Source organism: Rhinolophus sinicus, linkage group LG06 (genome assembly GCF_036562045.2).
Source record: "Rhinolophus sinicus isolate RSC01 linkage group LG06, ASM3656204v1, whole genome shotgun sequence".
Lineage (NCBI taxonomy): Eukaryota > Metazoa > Chordata > Mammalia > Chiroptera > Rhinolophidae > Rhinolophus > Rhinolophus sinicus.
In genome coordinates, this window is record NC_133756.1 from 116,136,988 (window position 1) to 116,157,673 (window position 20,686).

General features: G+C 50.7%; 1 protein-coding gene across 1 annotated transcript in view; it reads left to right on the forward strand.

Annotated features, from left to right (window-relative positions):
- GAB2 (GRB2 associated binding protein 2) overlaps positions 1–20,301 on the forward strand; it is a 182,633-nt gene extending 162,332 nt beyond the window's left edge. The window contains exons 4-10 of the mRNA XM_019726383.2: positions 8,601–9,193; positions 10,425–10,519; positions 11,520–11,784; positions 13,062–13,152; positions 13,453–13,555; positions 15,167–15,292; positions 16,160–20,301. Coding sequence (XP_019581942.2) covers positions 8,601–9,193; positions 10,425–10,519; positions 11,520–11,784; positions 13,062–13,152; positions 13,453–13,555; positions 15,167–15,292; positions 16,160–16,303 — 1,417 coding nt within the window. The 3' untranslated portion in view covers positions 16,304–20,301. The remainder of the gene's footprint in view (positions 1–8,600; positions 9,194–10,424; positions 10,520–11,519; positions 11,785–13,061; positions 13,153–13,452; positions 13,556–15,166; positions 15,293–16,159) is intronic.
- Positions 20,302–20,686: the final 385 nt, after the last annotated feature.

The window sequence follows — 20,686 nt, forward strand, 5'->3', positions numbered from 1 at the left end:
CTACTCTCTCTCAGCTCCAACACTGGGGCAGCAGTTCAAAAGGCACTAGGGACATATGGGGAAGAATTGGCTTCAGGGCGAGGGCTAGAGGGACAGTTTTCTCCCAAGGGAGCAGCTGGTGGAAGCCATTGTTTCTGTGTTGAGCCCTCCCTTTTCATGGCACACAGAGGCAGGCAGGGGCCATATCTGAATATCAAGCTGGCTAACACCATTTGTTTGCCCTCCCCTGGTGATTCTGAGACCCCAACCTAACCCAACTTTTGGGCCTGCCCAAGATGTTTCCAGTGGCTTTTCTGTACAAACCACCTGCCTTAGCTCATGCTGCAGACTTCCCTAAAATTTCTCAAAGGTTCATAAAACCCAAACAAGTAGTGTCTGGCTTTAGTATGTCCCGTACCTCTGGCTGAGAAATCCTAGGCCCAGCACTAGCAACAACCAGCCTTGGTTTGCAGCTTGGCCTCCCAACGGAACTCCAAGCATAGCATGGACAGTGACCATCTGTAGATTGCTTTGTGGCTCCTTCCAGGTGGCCCTGGACAGGGTTGAACTTGGCCTGCAGTGGGTCCCCTCCCAGGAGGCCCCAGGGCTGACACACCCAGTGGCCAGCTTCTGACTAAGCCAGAGCATCACCCAGCCACCTCCAAGGACAGCACACCCAAATGGCAGATTGGGCAGGCACCAGAGCCCTGCTGAAAAAAATCCTGCTCTGTAGGGTCAGCCCCTGCACCACAGCTCCTCCACTGTAGTCACAGCCAGTCCTCACAATTAATCAGCCCAAGGGTCAGTCTCTCCCACTGACATGCAAACAGCAACCAAGGCTCAGCTACAACAGGAGGGCACACACAACCCACACAGTGGACACACCTGGAATGCATGGCTCAGGTGACCAGGGAGACTGTGCCATTGGGCCCCACAGGACACCTACTACACAAGACCACTCTACTAAGACCAGGAAACATAGCAGCCCTATTTAATACATAGAAACAAACAGAGGGAGGCAGCCAAATAGGGAGACAAAGAAACATGTCCCAAATAAAAGAACTGAACAAAGCTCTAGAAAAAGAACTAAACAAAATGGAGACAAGCAATCTACCAGACGCAGAGTTCAAAACACTGGTTATAAGGATGCTCAATGATCTCACAGAGAACTTCAACAAAGAGATAGGAAACATAAAAACAGAGATAGAAAACAAAACAAGAACCAGTCAGAAACAAAGAATACAATAACTGAAATAAAGAGTACATTAGAGGGAATCAACAGTAGATTAGATGAAGCAAAGGATCGAATCATAAGATAAACTAGCAGAAAACACCTAATCAGAACAGTAGAAAGAAAAAATAATCCAAAAAATGAGGAGAGTTTAAGGGGCCTCTGGGACAACATCAAGCTTACCAACATTTGCATCATAGGGGTACCAGAAGGAGAAGAGAAACAGCAAAGAATTGAAACCTATTTGAAGAAATAATGATGGAAAACTTCCCCAACCTCGCAAAGAAAATAGACATACAAGCCCAGAAAGCACAGAGAGTCCCAAACAAGATGAACACAAAGAGGCCCACACCAAGACACATCATAATTAAAATGCCAAAAGTTAAAGAAAGAATCCTAAACACAGCAAGAGAAAAGCAGTTAGTTACCTACAAGGGAGCTCCCATAAGACTATCAGCTGATTTCTCAAAAGAAACTTTACAGGCCAGAAGAGATTGGCTCAAAATATTGAAATTGATGAAAAGCAAGGCCCTATAACCAAGATTATTCTAACCAGCAAAGCTATCATTTAGCATCGAAGGACAGATAAAGAGCTTCCCAGACAAGAAAAAGCCAAAGGAGTTCATCAGGACCAAACCAGTGTTACAAGGAATGTTAGAGGAAATTCTTTAACATGAAAAAAAGGATAAAAAATATGAACAATAAAATGGCAATGACCATATATCTGTCAGCAGTTACTTTACATGTGAAAGAATTAAATGCTCCAGTCAAAAGATAGGGTGACTGAATGGATAGGAAAATAAGACCCTTACCATATGCTGCCTACAAGAGATTCATTTCAGATCGAAAGGCACACACAGACGGAAAGTAAAGGACTGGGAAAAAAATATTTCATGAAAATGGAAACAAGCAAACGAACAAAAAGCTGAGGTAGCAATACTTATACCAGACAATATAGACTTTCAAACAAAGGCTATAACAAGTAACAAAGAAGGACCTAGTAACCTCACTTCTGGGTATTTACCCAAAGAGATCCAAAATGCTACTTCCAGGAGATATGTGCACCCATATGTTCATTGCAGCAGTGTTTACAGTGGCCAAGATGTAGAGGCAGCCTGGGTGTCCGTCGATGGATGCATGGATAAAGAGGAGGTGTCGTGTGTGTGTGTGTGTGTGTGTGTGTGTGTGTGTGTGTGTGTGTGTGTGTGTGTGTGTGTGTGTGTATAAAAGATGAAGCAGAGGATCAAATCAGAAGATAAAGTAGCATATAATGGAATATTGCTCAGCCAGGGAAGGGAATGGATTCTCACCATCAGTGGCAGCATGGATGGACCTGAAGTGTATTGTGCTGAATGAAGTTATATCAGACAGCAAAAGACAGGTGCAATGTGATTTAGCTTATATGTGGAAAGTAAAGAATAAAATAAACAAACAAATAAAACAGAAGCAAACTCATAGATACAGAGAACATTTTGATGGTTGCTAGACAGGAGGGAGGTTGGGAATGGGTGAAGAAAGGGAAGGGATTAAGAAATACAAATTGGTTATTACACAGTAGTCATGGGGATGTAGGGTATAGCATAAGGAATATAGTCAGTAATATTGTAATAACTATGTATGTTGTCAGATGGGTACTAGATTTATTGGGGTGATAGGTGGGAGGGGGCTTGGGGAGTAGGGTGAATAAAGTGAAGGGATTAAGAAGTACAAACTGGTTACAAAATAGTTACAAGGATGTAAAGTACAGCATAGCGAATGTAGTCAACAATATGGTAATAACTGTGTATAGTGCCATGTGGGTACTAGACTTGTCAGGGGGATCACTTCTTAAATTATATAAATGTCTAACCATTTTACTATACACCTGAAATTAATATAAAGTAATATTGAATGCCAGCTGTAATTGAAAAATTAAAAAACAAGGGGAAAAGGTGAAGGGGAATAAAAGGTTAAAATTTCCAGGTATAAAACAAATAAGTCATGGGGATGTGATGTACAGCATAGGAAATATGGTCAATAATATTGGGATAGCGTGGAACTGTGTCAGACAGTTGCTGGACTTATATCATGGTGATCGCTTCTTTAGGTATTTGAATGTTGAATAACTATTGCGTATACCTGAAACTAATATAATATTGTATATTAGCTATATTTTAGTTAAAACAAAGAATAGTAACTATTTACAATGGAAGGAGTTTTGAACTGACACCATCAAAACAAGCAAAGCCCTTTTTATTTCCGAAGATGGATTAATTCCACTGGATTGATTTTTGCCCTCCAGCCCTAAGGGCCTCATTCCAGATTGGAGCCAGTCTCTGTCTTCTTATGTCAAAGAGGTTGTTACACCTGTAACAGGTGACACACAGTGGCGAGTCACATGCTGTGGAAAGCCATGATTCTGGTGAGGGTTGAGGGAAGTGAAATTTCAAGTGCTGAGATGCCAGATGCAGGCACCACTGACTCTGCAGCAATGTTCTACAGAGAGATGCTGGGTGAAAAGTAAACTCGGAAACGTCAGTGGAGAACTTAGCCGTGATTAATCATTTCTAAGGCTTCTTTGACTCATTCCTCTGGTGGCTTTGACTGACCAAACACAGTATATACAACTTTCAGTTTCATTTAGTTTCACATATACAGATTTGCTCTATAACCACAGAGAGAAGGCGGACTCAAATTGTAGCCAGAAGGGTTATAGATGCAAAGATCACCTCACCTCTTAGAGATTGCAAAACAGAACTTCGTGAATTTTCTTCCCTCACAGGAAGGATCCATTTGGGACGGGTCAGATGCAGAAGAATGGTCCAAATGACCTCTTAAGATCGCCAGGGATAGCTATGGAGCTCTAAATTGTGGTTAATTTACTTCCAATCATGTACACGGTTTCCTTAAATAGGAACGTGCCCATTAAAAATCAAACCAGGCCCTTCCTCACTGAGGTACTGGGAGTCTATCCAGTAGGGTGGAAAAGAGTGAAATTGTGCTGTAGTGTGGTACCTACAATGATATGAAAATATGCAAAAGAACAAGTATAAAATAAAGTGGCTGGGAAAACTAGGAAACCATTCCTCAAAGCCAAGGGCAAGGTTTGGGGTTGATAATAAGACGGAAGCGTGGGCCTGAGGTGGTGTGATAGTCCCACCCACCCACAGCCTCGGGAGCTGCCGCTGCAGACGACAAAGAAAGGCCCTGGGCTCCTGGCTTGAGGGGCGGTTTTCTCCCAAACTGCTCTCTGACCCCCCGGGGGCTCCCCTACACATTTGCCTTCGAATGTGTCTTCCTCTACCAACTCCGCTGTCTTCCTCATCTGGCATGTGAGGGCAATACCTGTCTCTCATAACTGTTAGGAAGATTAAAAGCTACGTCACACGAGATGTGTCTGGCACAGCCCCATTTAATGCCCATTTAATGAGGCCTCTGTCAGCCCACAGCCCTGGAAGAGAAGCCTCCCTCCAGATCCCCGGCTTCCAGATATCCATCCATTCCAGGAAAGCACATCAGCACACCATGGTGACATAGGCCTCAGGAAAGGTTCACGTGAAGGTAGTAAAGGCCACCGGGTTTCCCAGTACACAGAGTTCCCCCCCACACACCTCCGATTCTTGCCCCAGTGGAGCGCATGGAACAGCATGGGCTTTGAGCAGGGTATCCAGAGACCTGGGTGCTAGAACCAGTTCTGCTGCCATGTGAGTCTGGAACTTAAAGCAAGTTTGTTTCCCTTGTTCAACTCCTTCTGCCTGATTCTTGAAGTAACAGAGTCCCTCTCCACATGCATTGGTATTGTCTACCACGTCCCAGACACTACGCCGGCGCAGGGTATGGCCCCCTGCCTTCTAGGAGCACGGGATCTGGTAGAAGTGGAAAGACAGACCCGAACAACTTTAACACAAGGCAGAGTGAGTGTTATGATGGAAGCACGGAGTGCTGTGGGAGCAAAGAGGAAGGAGTCATTGAAATAAAAAGGAGAATTAGACGACCCATATACCTTTGTGGAGCAAAAGGCTTCTTTTGCATTAGGTATTAGATTTTCATGCACTAAGGAAGCATTCCAGAGAAAGGTGAATAATGAAAGCCCAGGGCTGGAGCTTAGATCGTGTGGGACATAGTTCTGTGAGCTAGAGAGGAGGATGCCAGCTGGGCCATTGCTGGTAGGTACTGAAGGGGAGGTTTTCCATCTGCTGATCCAAAGGGCTTCGGCTAAGCTCAGAAAGGGGGGTGGTAGCACCAACACTTTTCTTTATTCATTTGTTTGTTTATACATTCATTTGTTGTTCATTCAAACATTTATTCGTTATTTATAATACTGTGTAACAAGTATGAATCCAGGTGCTGGGGGAGAAAATGAATAAGACAGTTTCTTTCCTTGAGGAAATCACAGTCTGGTGGAGAAGCCAAGTAACAATAGTACATAACACAGATAACAATTGCTTCCTGCTCCAAGAACAGAGTTGAGAGAGTGATTGATTATGCTGAGGGGTAGAGGATGGTAAGAAACAGCTTTCAAAGATGTGCCATTTGAGCTAAGTTTGAAGCACAAATAGGAGCAGGAGCTTGCCAAATTGAAGTAAGAACTTTTCAACAGACTCGGCTGTGTAGGGCAGACTGGGAACACTGGCCTGAGTGGGTCCCAGAGTGGGAGGGGGACTAAGGAGAAGAGATTGCAAAGGTGAGTGGGAATTGGAACGCGGCTTCGTCCTGCAGGAAATGAAACCGTTTTGAAAATGTTGAAGCTGGGAAGCTCGGAAAGTAAATGTCAGTGGGATACACAGAGGATCACAAAGGTCCTGGGCAGATGGTGGCGAGACTTGTTCTTAGGCCTTTTCTTATCAGAAAAATCAGGAGGACCCAAACTGGGGTGGATTCAGTAGGACTCGTGGGGTTACTGAATGAGAAATCATAATGTGGGTAACTCTCAAGCCTGCCTGACCGGTGCCATTCTCAAGACAGGAGCGTCAGGAGGTGGAGGGTGACTTCATCGTTGAATATGTTTAAGGCTACTGCAGGATACCTGTAAAGCCATCCCCACCCCCACCCTCAGGGGACCTCCCAGGCCCATCAACCCTGGCCAGGCCCCTCCACCATTGGCATCTGTCAGCTCTTCCTCCTAAGTCGCTTGCTCCAGCCTGAGCAGCTTGCAGTTCCTTGAACTTGCCAGGTTGTGTTCTACTTCTCTGTGCCTCCAACTAGTACACCTTTTCCCTTTTCTTGCCTTTGGCCTGGCCAATTGCTAGACTCGCTCAAAGGCAACATCTTTGAAGAAGCATCCTTCACATTCTGTACCAGCCCCCCACACACCTCCCCCAGGGAGGGTGAGTATAAATCTGTCCACAGTGCACACTCACCCATTTAATTGTAGTGATTTGTATGCGTGTCAGCACCTCTGCCTCTCTGCCCTGCCCCGGGCAGGCAGCATCTCTGTCTCCATTGTGTCGTGCCCCTGTGCAAAATGGGGTGTCAGTAAATGTTTGTTCAGTGAACCAGTCCAGGTGGAGATATCCAGCAGAGTTGGAAATTCCAAAGAAAACAAATGAAAAGCACCCAAGACAAATGTGAACCACATGAACACCTCATGCGGGCCACTGCCTTCCACGTCCTCTACCCCAAGCACTGCATTGTCTAAAGGCTTGATGTTCGGTGCTCCAGGCCTACGGCTGGTGGTGTGGTTATGTGTGTGGAATGGACTAGAAGGGGGAAAAAGAGCACAGAGAACTAGGGAGGACGGCTGCTGAAGGTTTGGGGACTGAGATGGATGCAAGTTTCTACAAGCGAGAGCCTGACGTAGACACCTGTTTCCCTTCCTCATTCTGGGCCCTATTTTCTACCACCATCTGGTGGCCACATCCATAATCACAAGCTCCCTGGGAGCTGATACAGCTGGTACAGGGCAGGGTGGTTCCTTGGATGGGCCTAGAGGGTTGTGACACCCTCCCCCTCAGACACAGCGTGCAAATGTGTATGTATACAAAATTTGCCTTATTCTGGTGAGAAGTGCCAAGAGCTTTTAATTCGATTCTTAGGGGTTTATAGCCCCCAAAAGGCTGAGAAGCACTACTATAAAGGATTGTCCTAAAACAGTGATTCTTCACTTTTTTCCCCCAAATATGAAATCCTATGAAGAATCATAATATAAGAGAGAGAAGAGCAGACCTGGATCCCTGGCACTTGCTTACAACTTCACCCTGCACACAGCACAGAGTTCACTTTGCAAACCACACTTACAAAGCCACAGACTTACAGAGCTTCAGAGCCGGATGGACCCTAAGAGCCATTGCGACCCACTAGCTCACACCTGGGGCGGGGGGCTGGGTGAAGCCCACAGAGCATGGCAGTGGCAGCACTGAAACCTAACACAAATCCCTCCACTCCTGAATCTTTAAACTGATCAGATTTGCCTTATTTCCCAAAAACCTAAATTTAAAAAAAAATTACACTTTTTCTATTCTGAATAGAGTTCCCACACAGGAAACAATTTTTCCCACAGATATTTAGACTTCTGGAAAGAGATATTTCTCCCTCTAAATGCCTCTCAGAAAACCATAACATGATATAAAATAAAAATATAGCTTAACATTTGAATTGTTCTTTATAACTTATATCAACATTCGTTAGCTGACTTATTTTACGATGGGAAAACTGACACTCAGAGAAAATGACTTGCTTGCTGTTGTCTGACAGACGAAAGATGGTTCTTTCTTCTCTCTCTCAGCCTTGGTATCCAAATGTATATACAGAGGGTGCTAAAAAAATGTATACACATTTTAAGAAAGGAAAACACTATTAAAATGGTAGTAATATATACCAATAACAAAAGATGAATACAAGTCACGTTTGACTTCCGCAATCACAAGAGGTGCTCAAAGTGGTTACCATCAGCGTCCAGACACTTCTGATCACAATGAACTACTGCTTGAGCAACGCTGACCAAAGCGTCCACTTGTACACATGTTTTTGGCACCCCCGGTATTCTGACTTAAAACAATGAACAAGTGGTCAGTGTAACTGGCTTGTTGACAGCTGTTGGGGGCGAGAGGGTGGGTGAGACCAGCTCCTGCTAATCACAGCTATTCGGGGGTAGGGGACGGATAAAGGCTCACACTGATTGAACATCTGTATACTAGGATACTAGAGTCTCATTTCTGAATAACCTTCAAAGTATGTGTATAATCACCATTATTACAGACGTGTCAAGTGAAGCTCAGAAAGAGAAAGCGACTTGCTCAAGGTCACACACCTGGTAAACTGAGATCCATCTCAGGCCTGCCCGCCCCCTCAGCCTGTGTTTTCTCCACACCAGCCAGGTGCAGGGGGCTTTGACCATGCCAGCCAGCGCCCTGGGCAGGCAATGCTGGCCGCCTCTAACCCCTCTGCCCCTTCTCTTCTTTCTCTCTCTCAGGAGTGCCAGCTTTTCTCAGGGCACCAGGGCCTCGTTCCTCATGAGGAGTGACACAGCCGTGCAGAAACTGGCCCAGGGCAACGGCCACTGTGTGAACGGGGTCAGCGGTCAAGTCCACGGCTTCTACAGCCTCCCCAAGCCGAGCCGGCACAACGCGGAATTCAGAGACAGTACCTACGACCTCCCGCGCAGCCTGGCCTCCCAGGGCCACACCAAGGGCAGCCTCACAGGCTCGGAGACAGACAACGAGGATGTGTACACCTTCAAGACGCCCAGCAACACCCTGTGCCGGGAGTTTGGGGAGCTGCTGGTGGACAATATGGACATCCCGGCCACCCCGCTCTCGGCCTACCAGATCCCCAGGACGTTCACGCTGGACAAGAACCACAACGCCATGGCAGTGGCCGCTCCCGGGGACTCCGCCATAGCCCCCCCGCCCCGACCCCCCAAGCCAAGTCAGGCAGAAACACCTCGATGGGGAAGCCCTCAGCAGAGACCTCCAGTCGGCGAAAACAGCCGCTCAGTCCCGGCCACCGCCACCATCCCCAGGCGCAATACCCTGCCTGCGATGGACAACAGCCGACTTCACCGAGGTCAGAGGAGCCCTGGCTGAGGCCCAGGGGAGAGGGAGGCAGTGCCACATTCTCAGGGGTTTGCTAGCCCTTGGTCATCCACGCCCAGCTCACTGCGGCGGTTAAGGCTGCTTCTACGCAGACCCCTTACGAATTGGTCCTCCTGCACTGGAGGCCATCAGTGGGCACCCACAATGGCAAGACCCTCCCTCAGAGAAGTTGATATTCTACTAAGGGAGCTAGAACCTTCGTGGTTAACCACAGTACAACATACTGTGGGTTTAGAAGGCCAAACCATAGTATTTTCTTCATTTACAAATGAAACCAAAGATTGCAAAAATAAATGTATAGCACCTGTCCAAACTGCAGCCAAACCTATATGGACTAACAGACTGGTAAAACAAAATTAGATCTTCAAAATGTTTTCTAAGCCACAGTTGAATCTCTTTTTAAAGTCTGCATTTCTATCTGAAGTATCTAAATTCTGTTGTCACTGGTTTCCACTTAGAGTATTCCGACTCTGCATATAATCTCCTGTTTGATGTAGAAGTACAATAATATTAATTCCTTTCATTCTGCCTTGACTTTAGAGCTTGCAAAGCTTATTATTATATCCATTCTGTTCTTTAAGCCAGGTAATGATTCTGAGAGTTGGGGGGGGAACGGGGGGGGCAAGGCCTCATCTCTGTTTCACATGCAGGGCCCTTGGTGGTTAAGAGACTTATTCAGGGTTGTAAATTCAGTCAGTGGCAGGACCCAGGGTCCTGACTCCTGGCTCAGGACTCATTGTCGTCTTTCAGTCCATCAATTATTTGATCGATCACCCTGTGCTTTGGAACTGAGGTGACAGAGACATATAAAAATCATGTCCCTGCACTTCAGAGCGCTCACATCTAGTTGGGAAATAAAGTCAACATCTATAAATTACTCGAGTATCAGTGTTACTGTAGTATTTGTATGAGTGACAGCTAGGGTGAGCGGGACGTGGTCAGCGCTATAGGAGTTAGAGAACAGGTGCATAGATGAGGGCAGAGTGGTCAGGAAACGCTCAGTGTGGGTGCCAGCACTAGCGCTAGAGCTAAAGCCTGGGAGGAATTTTTGGGACTGAGGAGCGATGTGATAGGAGTAATACCTTAGCATTGGGGGTTGAGAGTAGTATCTCCTGGAGTTCCAGTCACACTGGTGAGGGTGAGGGTGAGTGTCAGCGCACAGATCAACTGAGTCCATCTGGGTTTTCCTTCCTGTGTCGTAGCTGCTTCCTGTGAGTCGTACGAGTGCCCGCAGCGTGGTGGGGAGAGTGCAGGCCGGTCTGCGGAGTCCACGACGGATGGAGGCAGTTCTTTCCTGGTGAGTGGGGTCTTCAGGCCAGCGCAGGTGCGTTAACAGTCACGCCCACAGAACTAAGAGCACAGCCCAAAAGGTGACAGCATCTCCCATCTAGGACCCTGCCAAGCTTTTTGTCTCAGTTCAGAACCCTGGGTTGAGTTTTCAGAAAGTCAGAGACAGGTGTCCTGCTCTGAGAGAAATGTGCGTGCTTAGTTATACTAGACGACAGGGGTCACCAACCCTGCAGGTAAGCGGGACGGCTCTAGAATCCAGAGGACCAGGCTGTGGGGGGGTGGGTCTAAGCATCCCTGCCCACGAGGTCAGCGGGCCCGGGTGCTGCTGAGTCAGGCTCGGGGGCAGAATTATGGTTTGAGCACAGGATCTCCGGCTGCTTCTAGACGGGGCTGAGCACAGTCCTGCAAGGAGTCAGCCCCAGCTAAGCAGACGAGGCCTGACTTCAGTCCCACGAAAAAGACTGAAAATTAGGCAATCAAAGCAGAAACAGCTTAGTTGTACGTCTGGACAGACAGGGCACGAATTGGAGGAAGGCTATAGCCAGGGTCTGATGGCAGCTCGGCGGTCACAATGAAAGCTGGCCCAGGAGGAAGCACAGGCCTCTAGGCTGCTGCCTGCCCAGCTCGGGGCCTGAGCTGCCTACCTCCCAGTGGTGATTCTGGACCTGAGGTAGAAGGTGGGTCCTGAACCAAACTAGCAGCCTGGGCTACCCACCTTCTGCCTGAGGCGTCCACAAAGCCTGGTGCACCCAGCCACCAAGGCTTTTTCACCCTTAAGATTTGTCATGAACTAAGTGAGTCCCAAGGGCTCACGGCAGCTAGAAGGGCCCCACACACCTCATTTCCTCCTGTCTGCCAGTTTGTTTCTTACTTGGTTTTCCCAGGATCTGCCTCGTAGCGTCACAGTTCTGCTCACTCCGTCATGATTTGTCTTCACTCGTATATAAATTCTCAACTCCCTCCTGTCTCTTCTTGCTAGTGACGGCTGTATCTCTTTTCCCTCCTAGCCAGGGAAAACGCTCATAGGCCGATCGGACAGCACCAACTCCGAAGACAACTACGTGCCCATGAATCCAGGTTCCTCCAGCCTGCTGGCCATGGAGCGCGCGGGTGATAACTCCCAGAGTGTCTACATCCCCATGAGCCCGGGGCCCCATCACTTGGACCCGCTTAGCTACCCTTCTGCAGCCCTTCCTATGCACCGAGGCCCCAGCCGAGGGAGTGAGATCCAGCCCCCCCCTGTCAACCGCAACCTCAAGCCTGACCGGAAAGGTAAGTCTGCTCTGTCTCATCTCTGGACAAAGGCCAGGGATCATTTGCTTTCACTTAGTGATCAGGTGGCTCCTGAACTTTGCTTGCAAGGAAGCGGTAGCCTCTGGGCCACCTACACACGCTCCACACTCATCCTGGTGGTCCAGCAGCCTGGGGACTGGCTGCCCAGTCGCCTGATGGGCAGAGGAGTGCAGGAACCAGGACAGGACAGATTCGGTGTCAGCTCTGCCACCTGCTCACGTGTGACTGCAGACCAATCATTCTGTATCTCTGAGCCTTGTTTCTTCACTGGTGAGATGGGAACTGCAATACTACTTCCTGGGGGCACTGAGGGACATAGGTCATCTATCTGGAAGTGCTTCGTAACATAAAATCTATCAAGGATAAAGGGTTAGTATTAGATCTGGGGCTGGGTAGGGCAGAACTGACAAAGGAGTCTATTAAATAAAGATACCTTATAATGTAATAAAAAGGCTTGAGTATTCAAACCAGGTAGATGTAGGTTGGAATCCTTATCCATTACTTCCTACGTGTGTCTTTGGGCAAATCATTCCAATTCTCTGAGCCTCAGTTTTCTTATCTGTGAAATGGGGGTGGTGATTTCTGCCTCCTGGGTTTGTTTCCAAGGAAAGCATCTAGGACATTGACTCGGTCCATCGCAGGTGTTCAGTAAACGTAGATCTGTGCCCCCTGCGTCTAGACAGGAGGAAGTGCTGGAGTTCAGGTTCCAGGCCTGCCTCTCCCTCATGCTGCTGGCTTTGGAACAGTAGCAGGGATTCAAAAGGAAAAGTAGAGTCACCTTCGGCAGAGATAAACCCCGTTGCTCTGGCCAACAGGGAATTCAGATCTTAGCCCTTGAACTGAAACCTTCGGGTCTCATGGCTTTCCCCTTCCCCCACTTCAGGTCCCCCAGCTCTGGTCCAGGAGCAGCAAGGAGCCCTCATGGTGGCCTTCTCCAATTCAAATATCATGTCTCATTTGTGTAGTCACAAATCTGGGAGGACAATCCGTTGTCAAACCCCGTGTCCCCACTCTGGATTCTGAAAACACAATTGCCATAGATACAAGGCAAATAATATGTAATTTGGAACCTGAAGACATGACTTCAAGCCCTGTCAACGTGGGCAAAGAGTGTATAGCCTTGCCGAGCCTCAGTTTCCCTCTGTAAAACGGGTGAACATGAAAGCGTTCATAAATACACCTGTGTGCCCTGTGTAAGCACGTGTGTGTGGCGGCGTCGTCACTGGCTGATTCTTGACTTTCTGTTCCTGCCCCAGCAAAGCCAACACCACTCGACCTGAGAAACAACGCTGTCATCGATGAGCTCCCCTTCAAGTCGCCTGTCACCAAGTCTTGGTCTAGGGCCATGTGAGTGTCTTTTTGGAAATGGGAGCTTGGCGCAGGGCCATTAGGGTTGGTGAGGGGACCAGGGGCTGGGCTGTGCGTCAGGAAAACTGCACGATGGTAATGCTGTCAGTAGCGGGGCAGTCAGTAACTCTTTCAGGGCTTGGTTTCCGCATCTGTAAGGGGACATAATTGTACCCACTCTGTATCAGCGCCTCATCTAATAATGGGGTGTGAAGCTCTGAGGGCAGCGGTCTGGGCGTGTGAGGGTCAGAGGCCGAGCCGGCGCTGGAACTGACCCGGGTTCCTGTCTTCCCTCCGCAGCCACACCTTCAGCTCCAGCGCCTCCCAGTACTGCCGTCCCATCTCCACACAAAGCATCACCAGCACGGACTCGGGGGACAGCGAAGAGAACTACGTCCCTATGGTGCGTCCCCTGGGGTCTGCAGGAGCGACTCCCAGCGGAGTCCCCTCGACTCTGACTCCCAGGTCCCTGCTTCCTGGCGCGGCTAACTCACCTTGGCCCAGGGGCTCCCACTTTGTGATTTCATTTGCTGCTGCACATCTGTCTTGAGCCAAATATATGACAAGCGCTGTGGGGTCGTTGTCAGAGGCAGTAAAGACGTGGTCCTTGCCCTCAAGGAGGCCACAGCCATAAGGGGCAGAGAAGGCCTGGCTTTCTTGTGGCTCTGACACAGGTGGCATGGTCAGTGCCCCTGGAGAGGACATCAGGGGGTACACCTGCAGGGCAGGTCATCACACCGGCCTGGGAAATAGAGACCCTGAGGTGGGGGTGGCCAGGCAGGGAGGGAACATGGAGAATGACAGTCATGAACTGTGGCTGAAGCAGACATAGGCGAGGGGAGGTTAGACTGAAGCCAGATCACGAAGGACCTCAAATGCTGTCTGGGGTCTGGATTTTTCCTGTGGGCAGGAGGGAGCCGCAGAAGGATGAGCAGGCCAAGTCGTTAGAGAGGTGTTTCAGAACACTCGCTGGGGACAAGAGCACCCTTCAAAGTTACCTTCCTTCTTCCATCCTGTTAAAATAACCTTTTAAAAGGTCTTCCCTTCATACCCTGTCCTGTTGTACCTATGCCCATGAGCATGTCTGTGAGTGTAAACACGTGCTGAATATCTACTGATCGGTGGGGAAACTCATCCCTGACACCCCGCAGGGAAGGCCATAGTAGAGGTAGAAACACGGGCAGTGCAGGGCAAGTGTCCTCCCTGAGACTGTCATCGAAAAGAGAAAAGCTGTCCCACACCTGGTAGTGGCTGCGTATTGAAAGAACAAACCAACTACCCAATAGAGCAGCCAAAACCCAAAATAGAACGATACTGCCTTCCTCATTAGACTAAGACGTCCAGAAAATCCCAGACAAGTTAGTCTTGGTGTGGGGATGGAGACAGGATCCGAGGGCATGTCGTGTGAAGTGCTGCTGAAGGGACCAGGGCCCCTGCAGCCGGGGACGAGGTTCACGTCTCTGAGGAGCGGGAGCTGGGGGGAGGGCAACTGCTTTGGGGTGACAACCCCGCTCTAGGCCGTGGGTAGGAGCTTCAGAGAAGCAGATTGGCTGCAATTGGAGACTTTCCCATGTCCAGTACGTAAAGGAAATACTCTCCCTCCTTAGAGCCCAGCACGCAAAGGCTGGGTTTGTCAGGGAGAGCAGATGGGATTTGGCCAATGCCCTGGCGGGGGGACATGGCACAGCCGGGTCAGCACAGGTCGGGGGTCTGAAAGCACACGCGTTTCCCACCCCTGCTCACCAGCCATACAGCCATAAACCAGTCACTTTACGTCTCTGAACCAGTGTTTCATCTTTAAAAAAAATAACAAGAATAAGAATAGTAATAATACGCATGTCACAGGATTGTTGTGAGGGTTTAAATGAGAACAAGAAGTGTCCCTAGCACAGAGCACGGCTCCGAGGAGGCCTTCAGGGAGCTCGTAGCTCTTATTCTCAGAGGTGTTGTTCTTTGGGTGGTGGCTTAGTCTGTTTCCTAAACTTAACTAACAGTTTTTTCCTCCTTCTGACAGCAAAACCCAGTGTCTGCGTCCCCCATTCCCAGTGGCACCAACAGCCCGGCCCCCAAGAAGAGCACTGGCAGCGTGGATTACCTGGCCCTGGACTTCCAGCCAAGCTCCCCAAGCCCCCACCGCAAGGTACGTGGCGGGAGGGGCGCAGTAGGGCGGGGTGTCAGCTGGTGCTCCCCGGGCTCTGGGGAGGCGCCTTCACCCCTGAACAGCAGCATTCAGCTGCTTGCGACCTGACTGTGCTTTAGTCTGGGTCTCACATGGCTCACGTCCCCCTTCTCAGCACACAGGCCCCCCACGCCCATGGGACGGCCTCAGCCCATCCATCCCCCGTGTACAGATGGGCAGGTAACTGCACACGGAGAGACACGATCGGCTCAGGGCTACAGATCCAAGACTCAGGCCTCCCGTGGCCTGGTCCCAAGCTCTTCTTTGAGGAGGACTCCCTGTCTGGAGGGTCCCAGAGCCCTGCTGTTGATGTAGGGGCCTTGGAGGGACCCCCAGGCCTAGGAATGCTCTCCACAGGAAGACCACTTAGCGGCCCAGTCCAGACAGCAGGGTGGGCACGCTGCCTCAGCACCGGTCCCCTCACGGGGTGGACATGCGTGCTCACTGCGCATACACACAAGGGCCTGTGGCTGGTGCTTGTTTGCACCCAGCAAATTCCTTCCCCTTATGAGTGGCCACAGATAAGTGGGTAAAGGCAGAAATGGAGGCATGGGCCCATCCACTAGGCCAAGGAAGGGCCTGGGTCCTCCTAGGGGCTGGGAAGTCAGCAGGGCTGGCAGGAGCTGCTGTGGCACCAGGAAGGAGGATGCAGTTTGGACTTCAGGCTCTAAAGCCCACTTTGGGTAAAAGCAGACAGGCTCTTAAGGCCAGTCAGGTGGCAGGCGGAGGCCGCCTCCTCTCCCCTGGAACAGCTCAGGAAGAGCCCAGCCCTGGCCCCCAGCTCGTGAGAACTCACAGCCACGCGTGCTTCCCCGCTCCGTCCCTCAGCCATCCACATCGTCCGTCACGTCTGACGAGAAGGTGGACTACGTCCAGGTGGACAAGGAGAAGACGCAGGCTCTGCAGAGCACCATGCAGGAGTGGACGGACGTGCGGCAGTCCTCGGAGCCTTCCAAGGGCGCCAAGCTGTGACCCGGGCCCCACGCGGAGAGGGGCCTGCAGGCGCCACAGCGGCTTCCTCCAGCTCCCCTTTCTCCTCTCCCGCTGCCCCCTCCCGCCCGCCTCTCTCCACTCTGCCACTCTGGCCTTCAAAGCACTTGACATCAGGGACCCTGAACCCTTCCCCTGGGAGGTGAGAGCCTGATCGAGGCTCTTCGTCTGCCCGCTCGGGCCCCACCTTTGATTTTTATCAATAATGGCCATGCCTCCTCCTACCTTAGTTAGAGCTATTGCCAAAAAGCATCCTTCAGCCTCTTCCTGCCCTTTAGACCTGAGTACCTACCAGACGTGTGGGCGGAAGGGCTGGGGCTTTGAGCTGGATCCCACACCTCACGTGCCGCCCCGCCCTCAGCCCCCTACCCCAGCCCCTGGGCTACGTCCCTCCGTCCTGGAAGGAGCCGCGTCTCACTGACCAGGGAGTCAGAGACCAGCACCAAAGCAAAAACGAACTTCATCCCTGTCCATCTCGGCAGAGGAGGCAAGGCCACCAAAAGGTGCAGGAGTCGAGAAGGAAGGTTACATACAGGTGGTCTTGAGGGACAAAGGAATTAGGTCCCCACATCCAGAGGGGCAGTTGGTACCTGGAGTGGCCCCCCACGTTCAGCCAAGTGGCAGTGCAGCTGTTGCGGGTGGGAGAGGCAGGAGGATGAGGACAAAAGGGAGGGAGAACGAGGATGATGGGCCACCAAGAGCCAGGAGCAGGGCTCAGAGCCCAGGAGGTGGGGAGACAGGACGCTGCGGGTGGCTGCTGGACTGTGCAGCCACAGGCCACACAGTCTGCTCTAGGACAGAGATTGCCCAGGACGTCCCCAAGTCCCCACAACCGAGGAGTGTGTGCCGGGCGGAGCAGCGTGAGGTGTGGCAGTGCCTGCACGTGAGGGAGGCTGGTGGAGCTGTGGGAAAGCACCGCATAGTGTGGGATGTGGGAACAGGGGGTCACTAGAGGGGCTGCCAGGACTGAGGGCCACCTTGGGACAGGAATGGGCAGAGCGGAGGCACAGGCAGAGCCCTGCACAGGCCACTGCAGGGGGCGGTGCAGCAGGGGCAGGCGCAGGTACTGATGGGATGAGAGAGGTGGGCAGGCCATGGGGGGACAGCGTAGCAAGCGGGGAGATACACCCAAAGGGCCTGGTGTGCCCGAGGCAGTCCCACGGGGATGCCAGGTGGAGCAGAAAGTGACGGGGCGATGTCGTGTCAGGAGAGCATGTGCGTGGTGGCATGACACGAGGGCAGGTACCCGGATTGAGGACGACAGGTAAAGCAGTGCAAGGGAGAGAGCGGAGCAGAATGGAGCCTGGGGGGTGACAGGTGGGAATCGCTGACAGCTTGTGCCTTGTGTGGCGAGGGTTTGTGCCAGGTCCCAGGGCAGGTACGTGTGGCCTAGTGCCAGGCTCAGAGTGTTTTCTCAGCTCAGATCACCTTCTGTTGCTCCCCTCGCGTCAGGTGCCATGGTGGACTGAAACCAGGCTACAGGAACAGGAGAGGCCAGGCCGCTCCTCCCTCCCTGCCCCGGACAGTAGGCAGGGCTTCACCCCAGGCTTGCTCCTGAGCCCGGAGAGAGGGGATCCAAATTTTTTATGTGGAAAGCACTTGGCCAAATTTTCTAGAGTTTCAGAGGCAACTGGGCAGACCAGACGTGTCATCCTACCCTGAGATGAGTAGCCCTTCTTCCTCCTAAAAAAAAAAAAAAAAAACTTCCCACCATGTTGAATGGAGGTGGCTACCACTCACCTTGTAGCGTCCTTGAGTGTGTGTACACACCCCTCTCCAGCCCAATGGCCTGACCATTCCCTGAGAAATCCCATCCTGGGAGAAATTATTTTCTCAACAGTACCCTCTTCCTCTTAGTATTAGTTCAGATCAACTCAACCAGCCTTTATTCATGGCTGCTGTGACCAGCTCTGGGCTAGACACTGAGGACCAAGGAATTAATCAGACTGTGAACTTGAGAAGGTCACAGTTGGTGAGGAAAGAAAAGGACAAAGACAAAAGATACTGGTAATGGCCCTGAGACTTAAAATGCTGATGCCCCATTCCCAAGACAGAAGCACCACCATTCTGACGTGACTGAGCATGTGCAGAGGAAGCAAGACTGCTTCTGTGGCAGGTTGGTGCCGGGGGCACAAGTGGGACGGGGGTGGGGTTCAGAGAAGGTAGTTTCTAAGAAAAAGAGGTGCCTGAGATAGACCTTAGAAGAAGGTGGGTCAGATTTTCACAGGGAAAGAGAGCAGCGCTGGGTCCAGTAGCAGAAGGGAGGGGAGACTTGCAAATCCTTGTGCTTTGGGAACAAAGACCTCGGGGTGTCCATGCCCCAGTGTTCCCACAGGTGCAGTGGCAATGGCCACAGTGGCCTGCAGGAGCGGGGTTTGCTGGTTCACTCTGCGCAGCCCTGACTGTGTCTCTTAAAGGCCTTCTACGAAGGGTCTCCTGGGGCAGTGCTCTGAATGACTACAGGTGGTCTCAGGTATTGATGCCCTCGGTTCCCGCTCCAGCAGCCTCCTGTGGACCCCTGGTGCCCTAATAATGGAAGCATTTTCTGAACGTGCCATGATGTGAATGAAACTGGCTGGCATCTTCAGAGACTAAGGTGTTCAGATCTAATCTGCAAGGAGACCTCCCCACAGTTCTTGGTTCCTATAACTCCCCAACTCTTAGGCTGGAGGCAGGGGTAGAGATGGAAAGTAGAACAAGAGGAACTCACAAGCTCCAGACTGCCCGGTGTTTCATACATACCCGTCAGCTCAGTTTAAAAAACGGGTCCTTTGGCTTATCCGTGGCTCAAAGTCCACCTCCCTTGGTGGCCTGGCAAGAGTGGAGATGCTTTCTCAGTCAGCTTAGCTCATAGGATTCACCCTGCCTGGGGCTCCCCACAGAAGGAGCCGTCCTTACCCACTTCCAGCTCCATCTCTGCAAGGTTAATGGAAGTAGAGCAGGGACAGTGAGAAGAGGGAGTGAGTGCTATGGGAGCTGTGGTTCTTTCGGACCTTGGTTTGCCTGTCTGTGAAATGGGTGGTTGGATCAGGTGGATGGTTTCTGGGGCCCCTGATATGGCTGATAACGCAGCTGTTTTAAGGGAGAACTCCCAGCTCTGTGACTGCTCTCTCAAGGGTGTGGATCACCAGGGAAGGACAGCACACAGAGCATTTGCCAGTGAACACAGGGTCCCCTCCCTAGATTAATTTTGGCAACTTCGACATTTGAAACCATTCAAGTATGCCCCATTCCTAGGACAGAAGCACAACCATTCTGACGTGATTGGAGCACAGGCTCAACTCGGTATGCACTGTGGCCGTGTTACCTGCCACAGGGCTAAGGCCCCAGCCCCAGGCCACGCTGACCAACTCTGCCCCCACCGACACGCACACCCTGGACAGAGGTCTGGAAGCCGAGTGCAGGACGGGAGGGAAAGAAGCTCATCCTTCCTCTCTCTGGGCCTTTGTCTGCACATTGTGGGGGAAGTGAGTCTGGCCGCAGGAGCCCTAGCCCCTCTTATGGGGCCCTAATTCTGGGACCCTCCGAGCTCTTTGAGGCATGGGCCCTCCCTGCTGAGGGGGTCTCACTGGAAATTCAGGCTGTCCTGGTATTTGGTGATACGTGTTCTTGTGTGTTTGTTGGTACATATGTCTTGAAATTTAGAATCATTTCACAAGGAATTGTTGCTATTTGTGGGGAAGGGAAAAATGGGCTGGAAGCCCAGTCTTAGGTTCTTGTCCTGTCACCATTTAAAATTGACATTTAATTTTTCAAATCACTGTTGGTGCCTAATCACTTAAGTTATTAATTTATTCTGTTTTCTTTTTTAAAAATTTGTAACACGTATTTATCCTGTGAGTAGCTCTGGGTTGGGGGTGGGCATGCGTTCTTGTGGGTCCTGTTTTTGCTGTGGTGACACATGGTACAGGCCTGGCGCTTGCGGGTCCCTTTTTACTGTGGTGTTGGAACAGGACAACAATAAAGTCCATTAGAAGTCACCAGAGCGAGCTACCAAGTCTCCCTCATCTGAGGGGCTGGGGGATGGCATACGCCAGCCAGGGGGCTGCGGTGTGTCGGCTTCAACACGTTCTTGATGAGAAAATGGTTTCTCTCATGGTCCCAGGAAGGCTCTGGGCCAGTCTGCTCCACTTTCATTTTAATAGGAAGGAAGTCAGTAAAGAATTTGGTATTTTTCTTGGCTGGAAACAAGAATGAACCCTCCTTACCTCAGAATCTGTATTCCTGATGTGTAAAATGGTAATTGTAGTAACACCTGCCAATTTGTCTTTCTTAGAAAGACCCCTGGATGGGGACGGAATTCTGAGTGTGACTTGGTCTCTGACAGACTGTCGGCCACTTTCGCTGTTCTCTGAGGTCTGACAT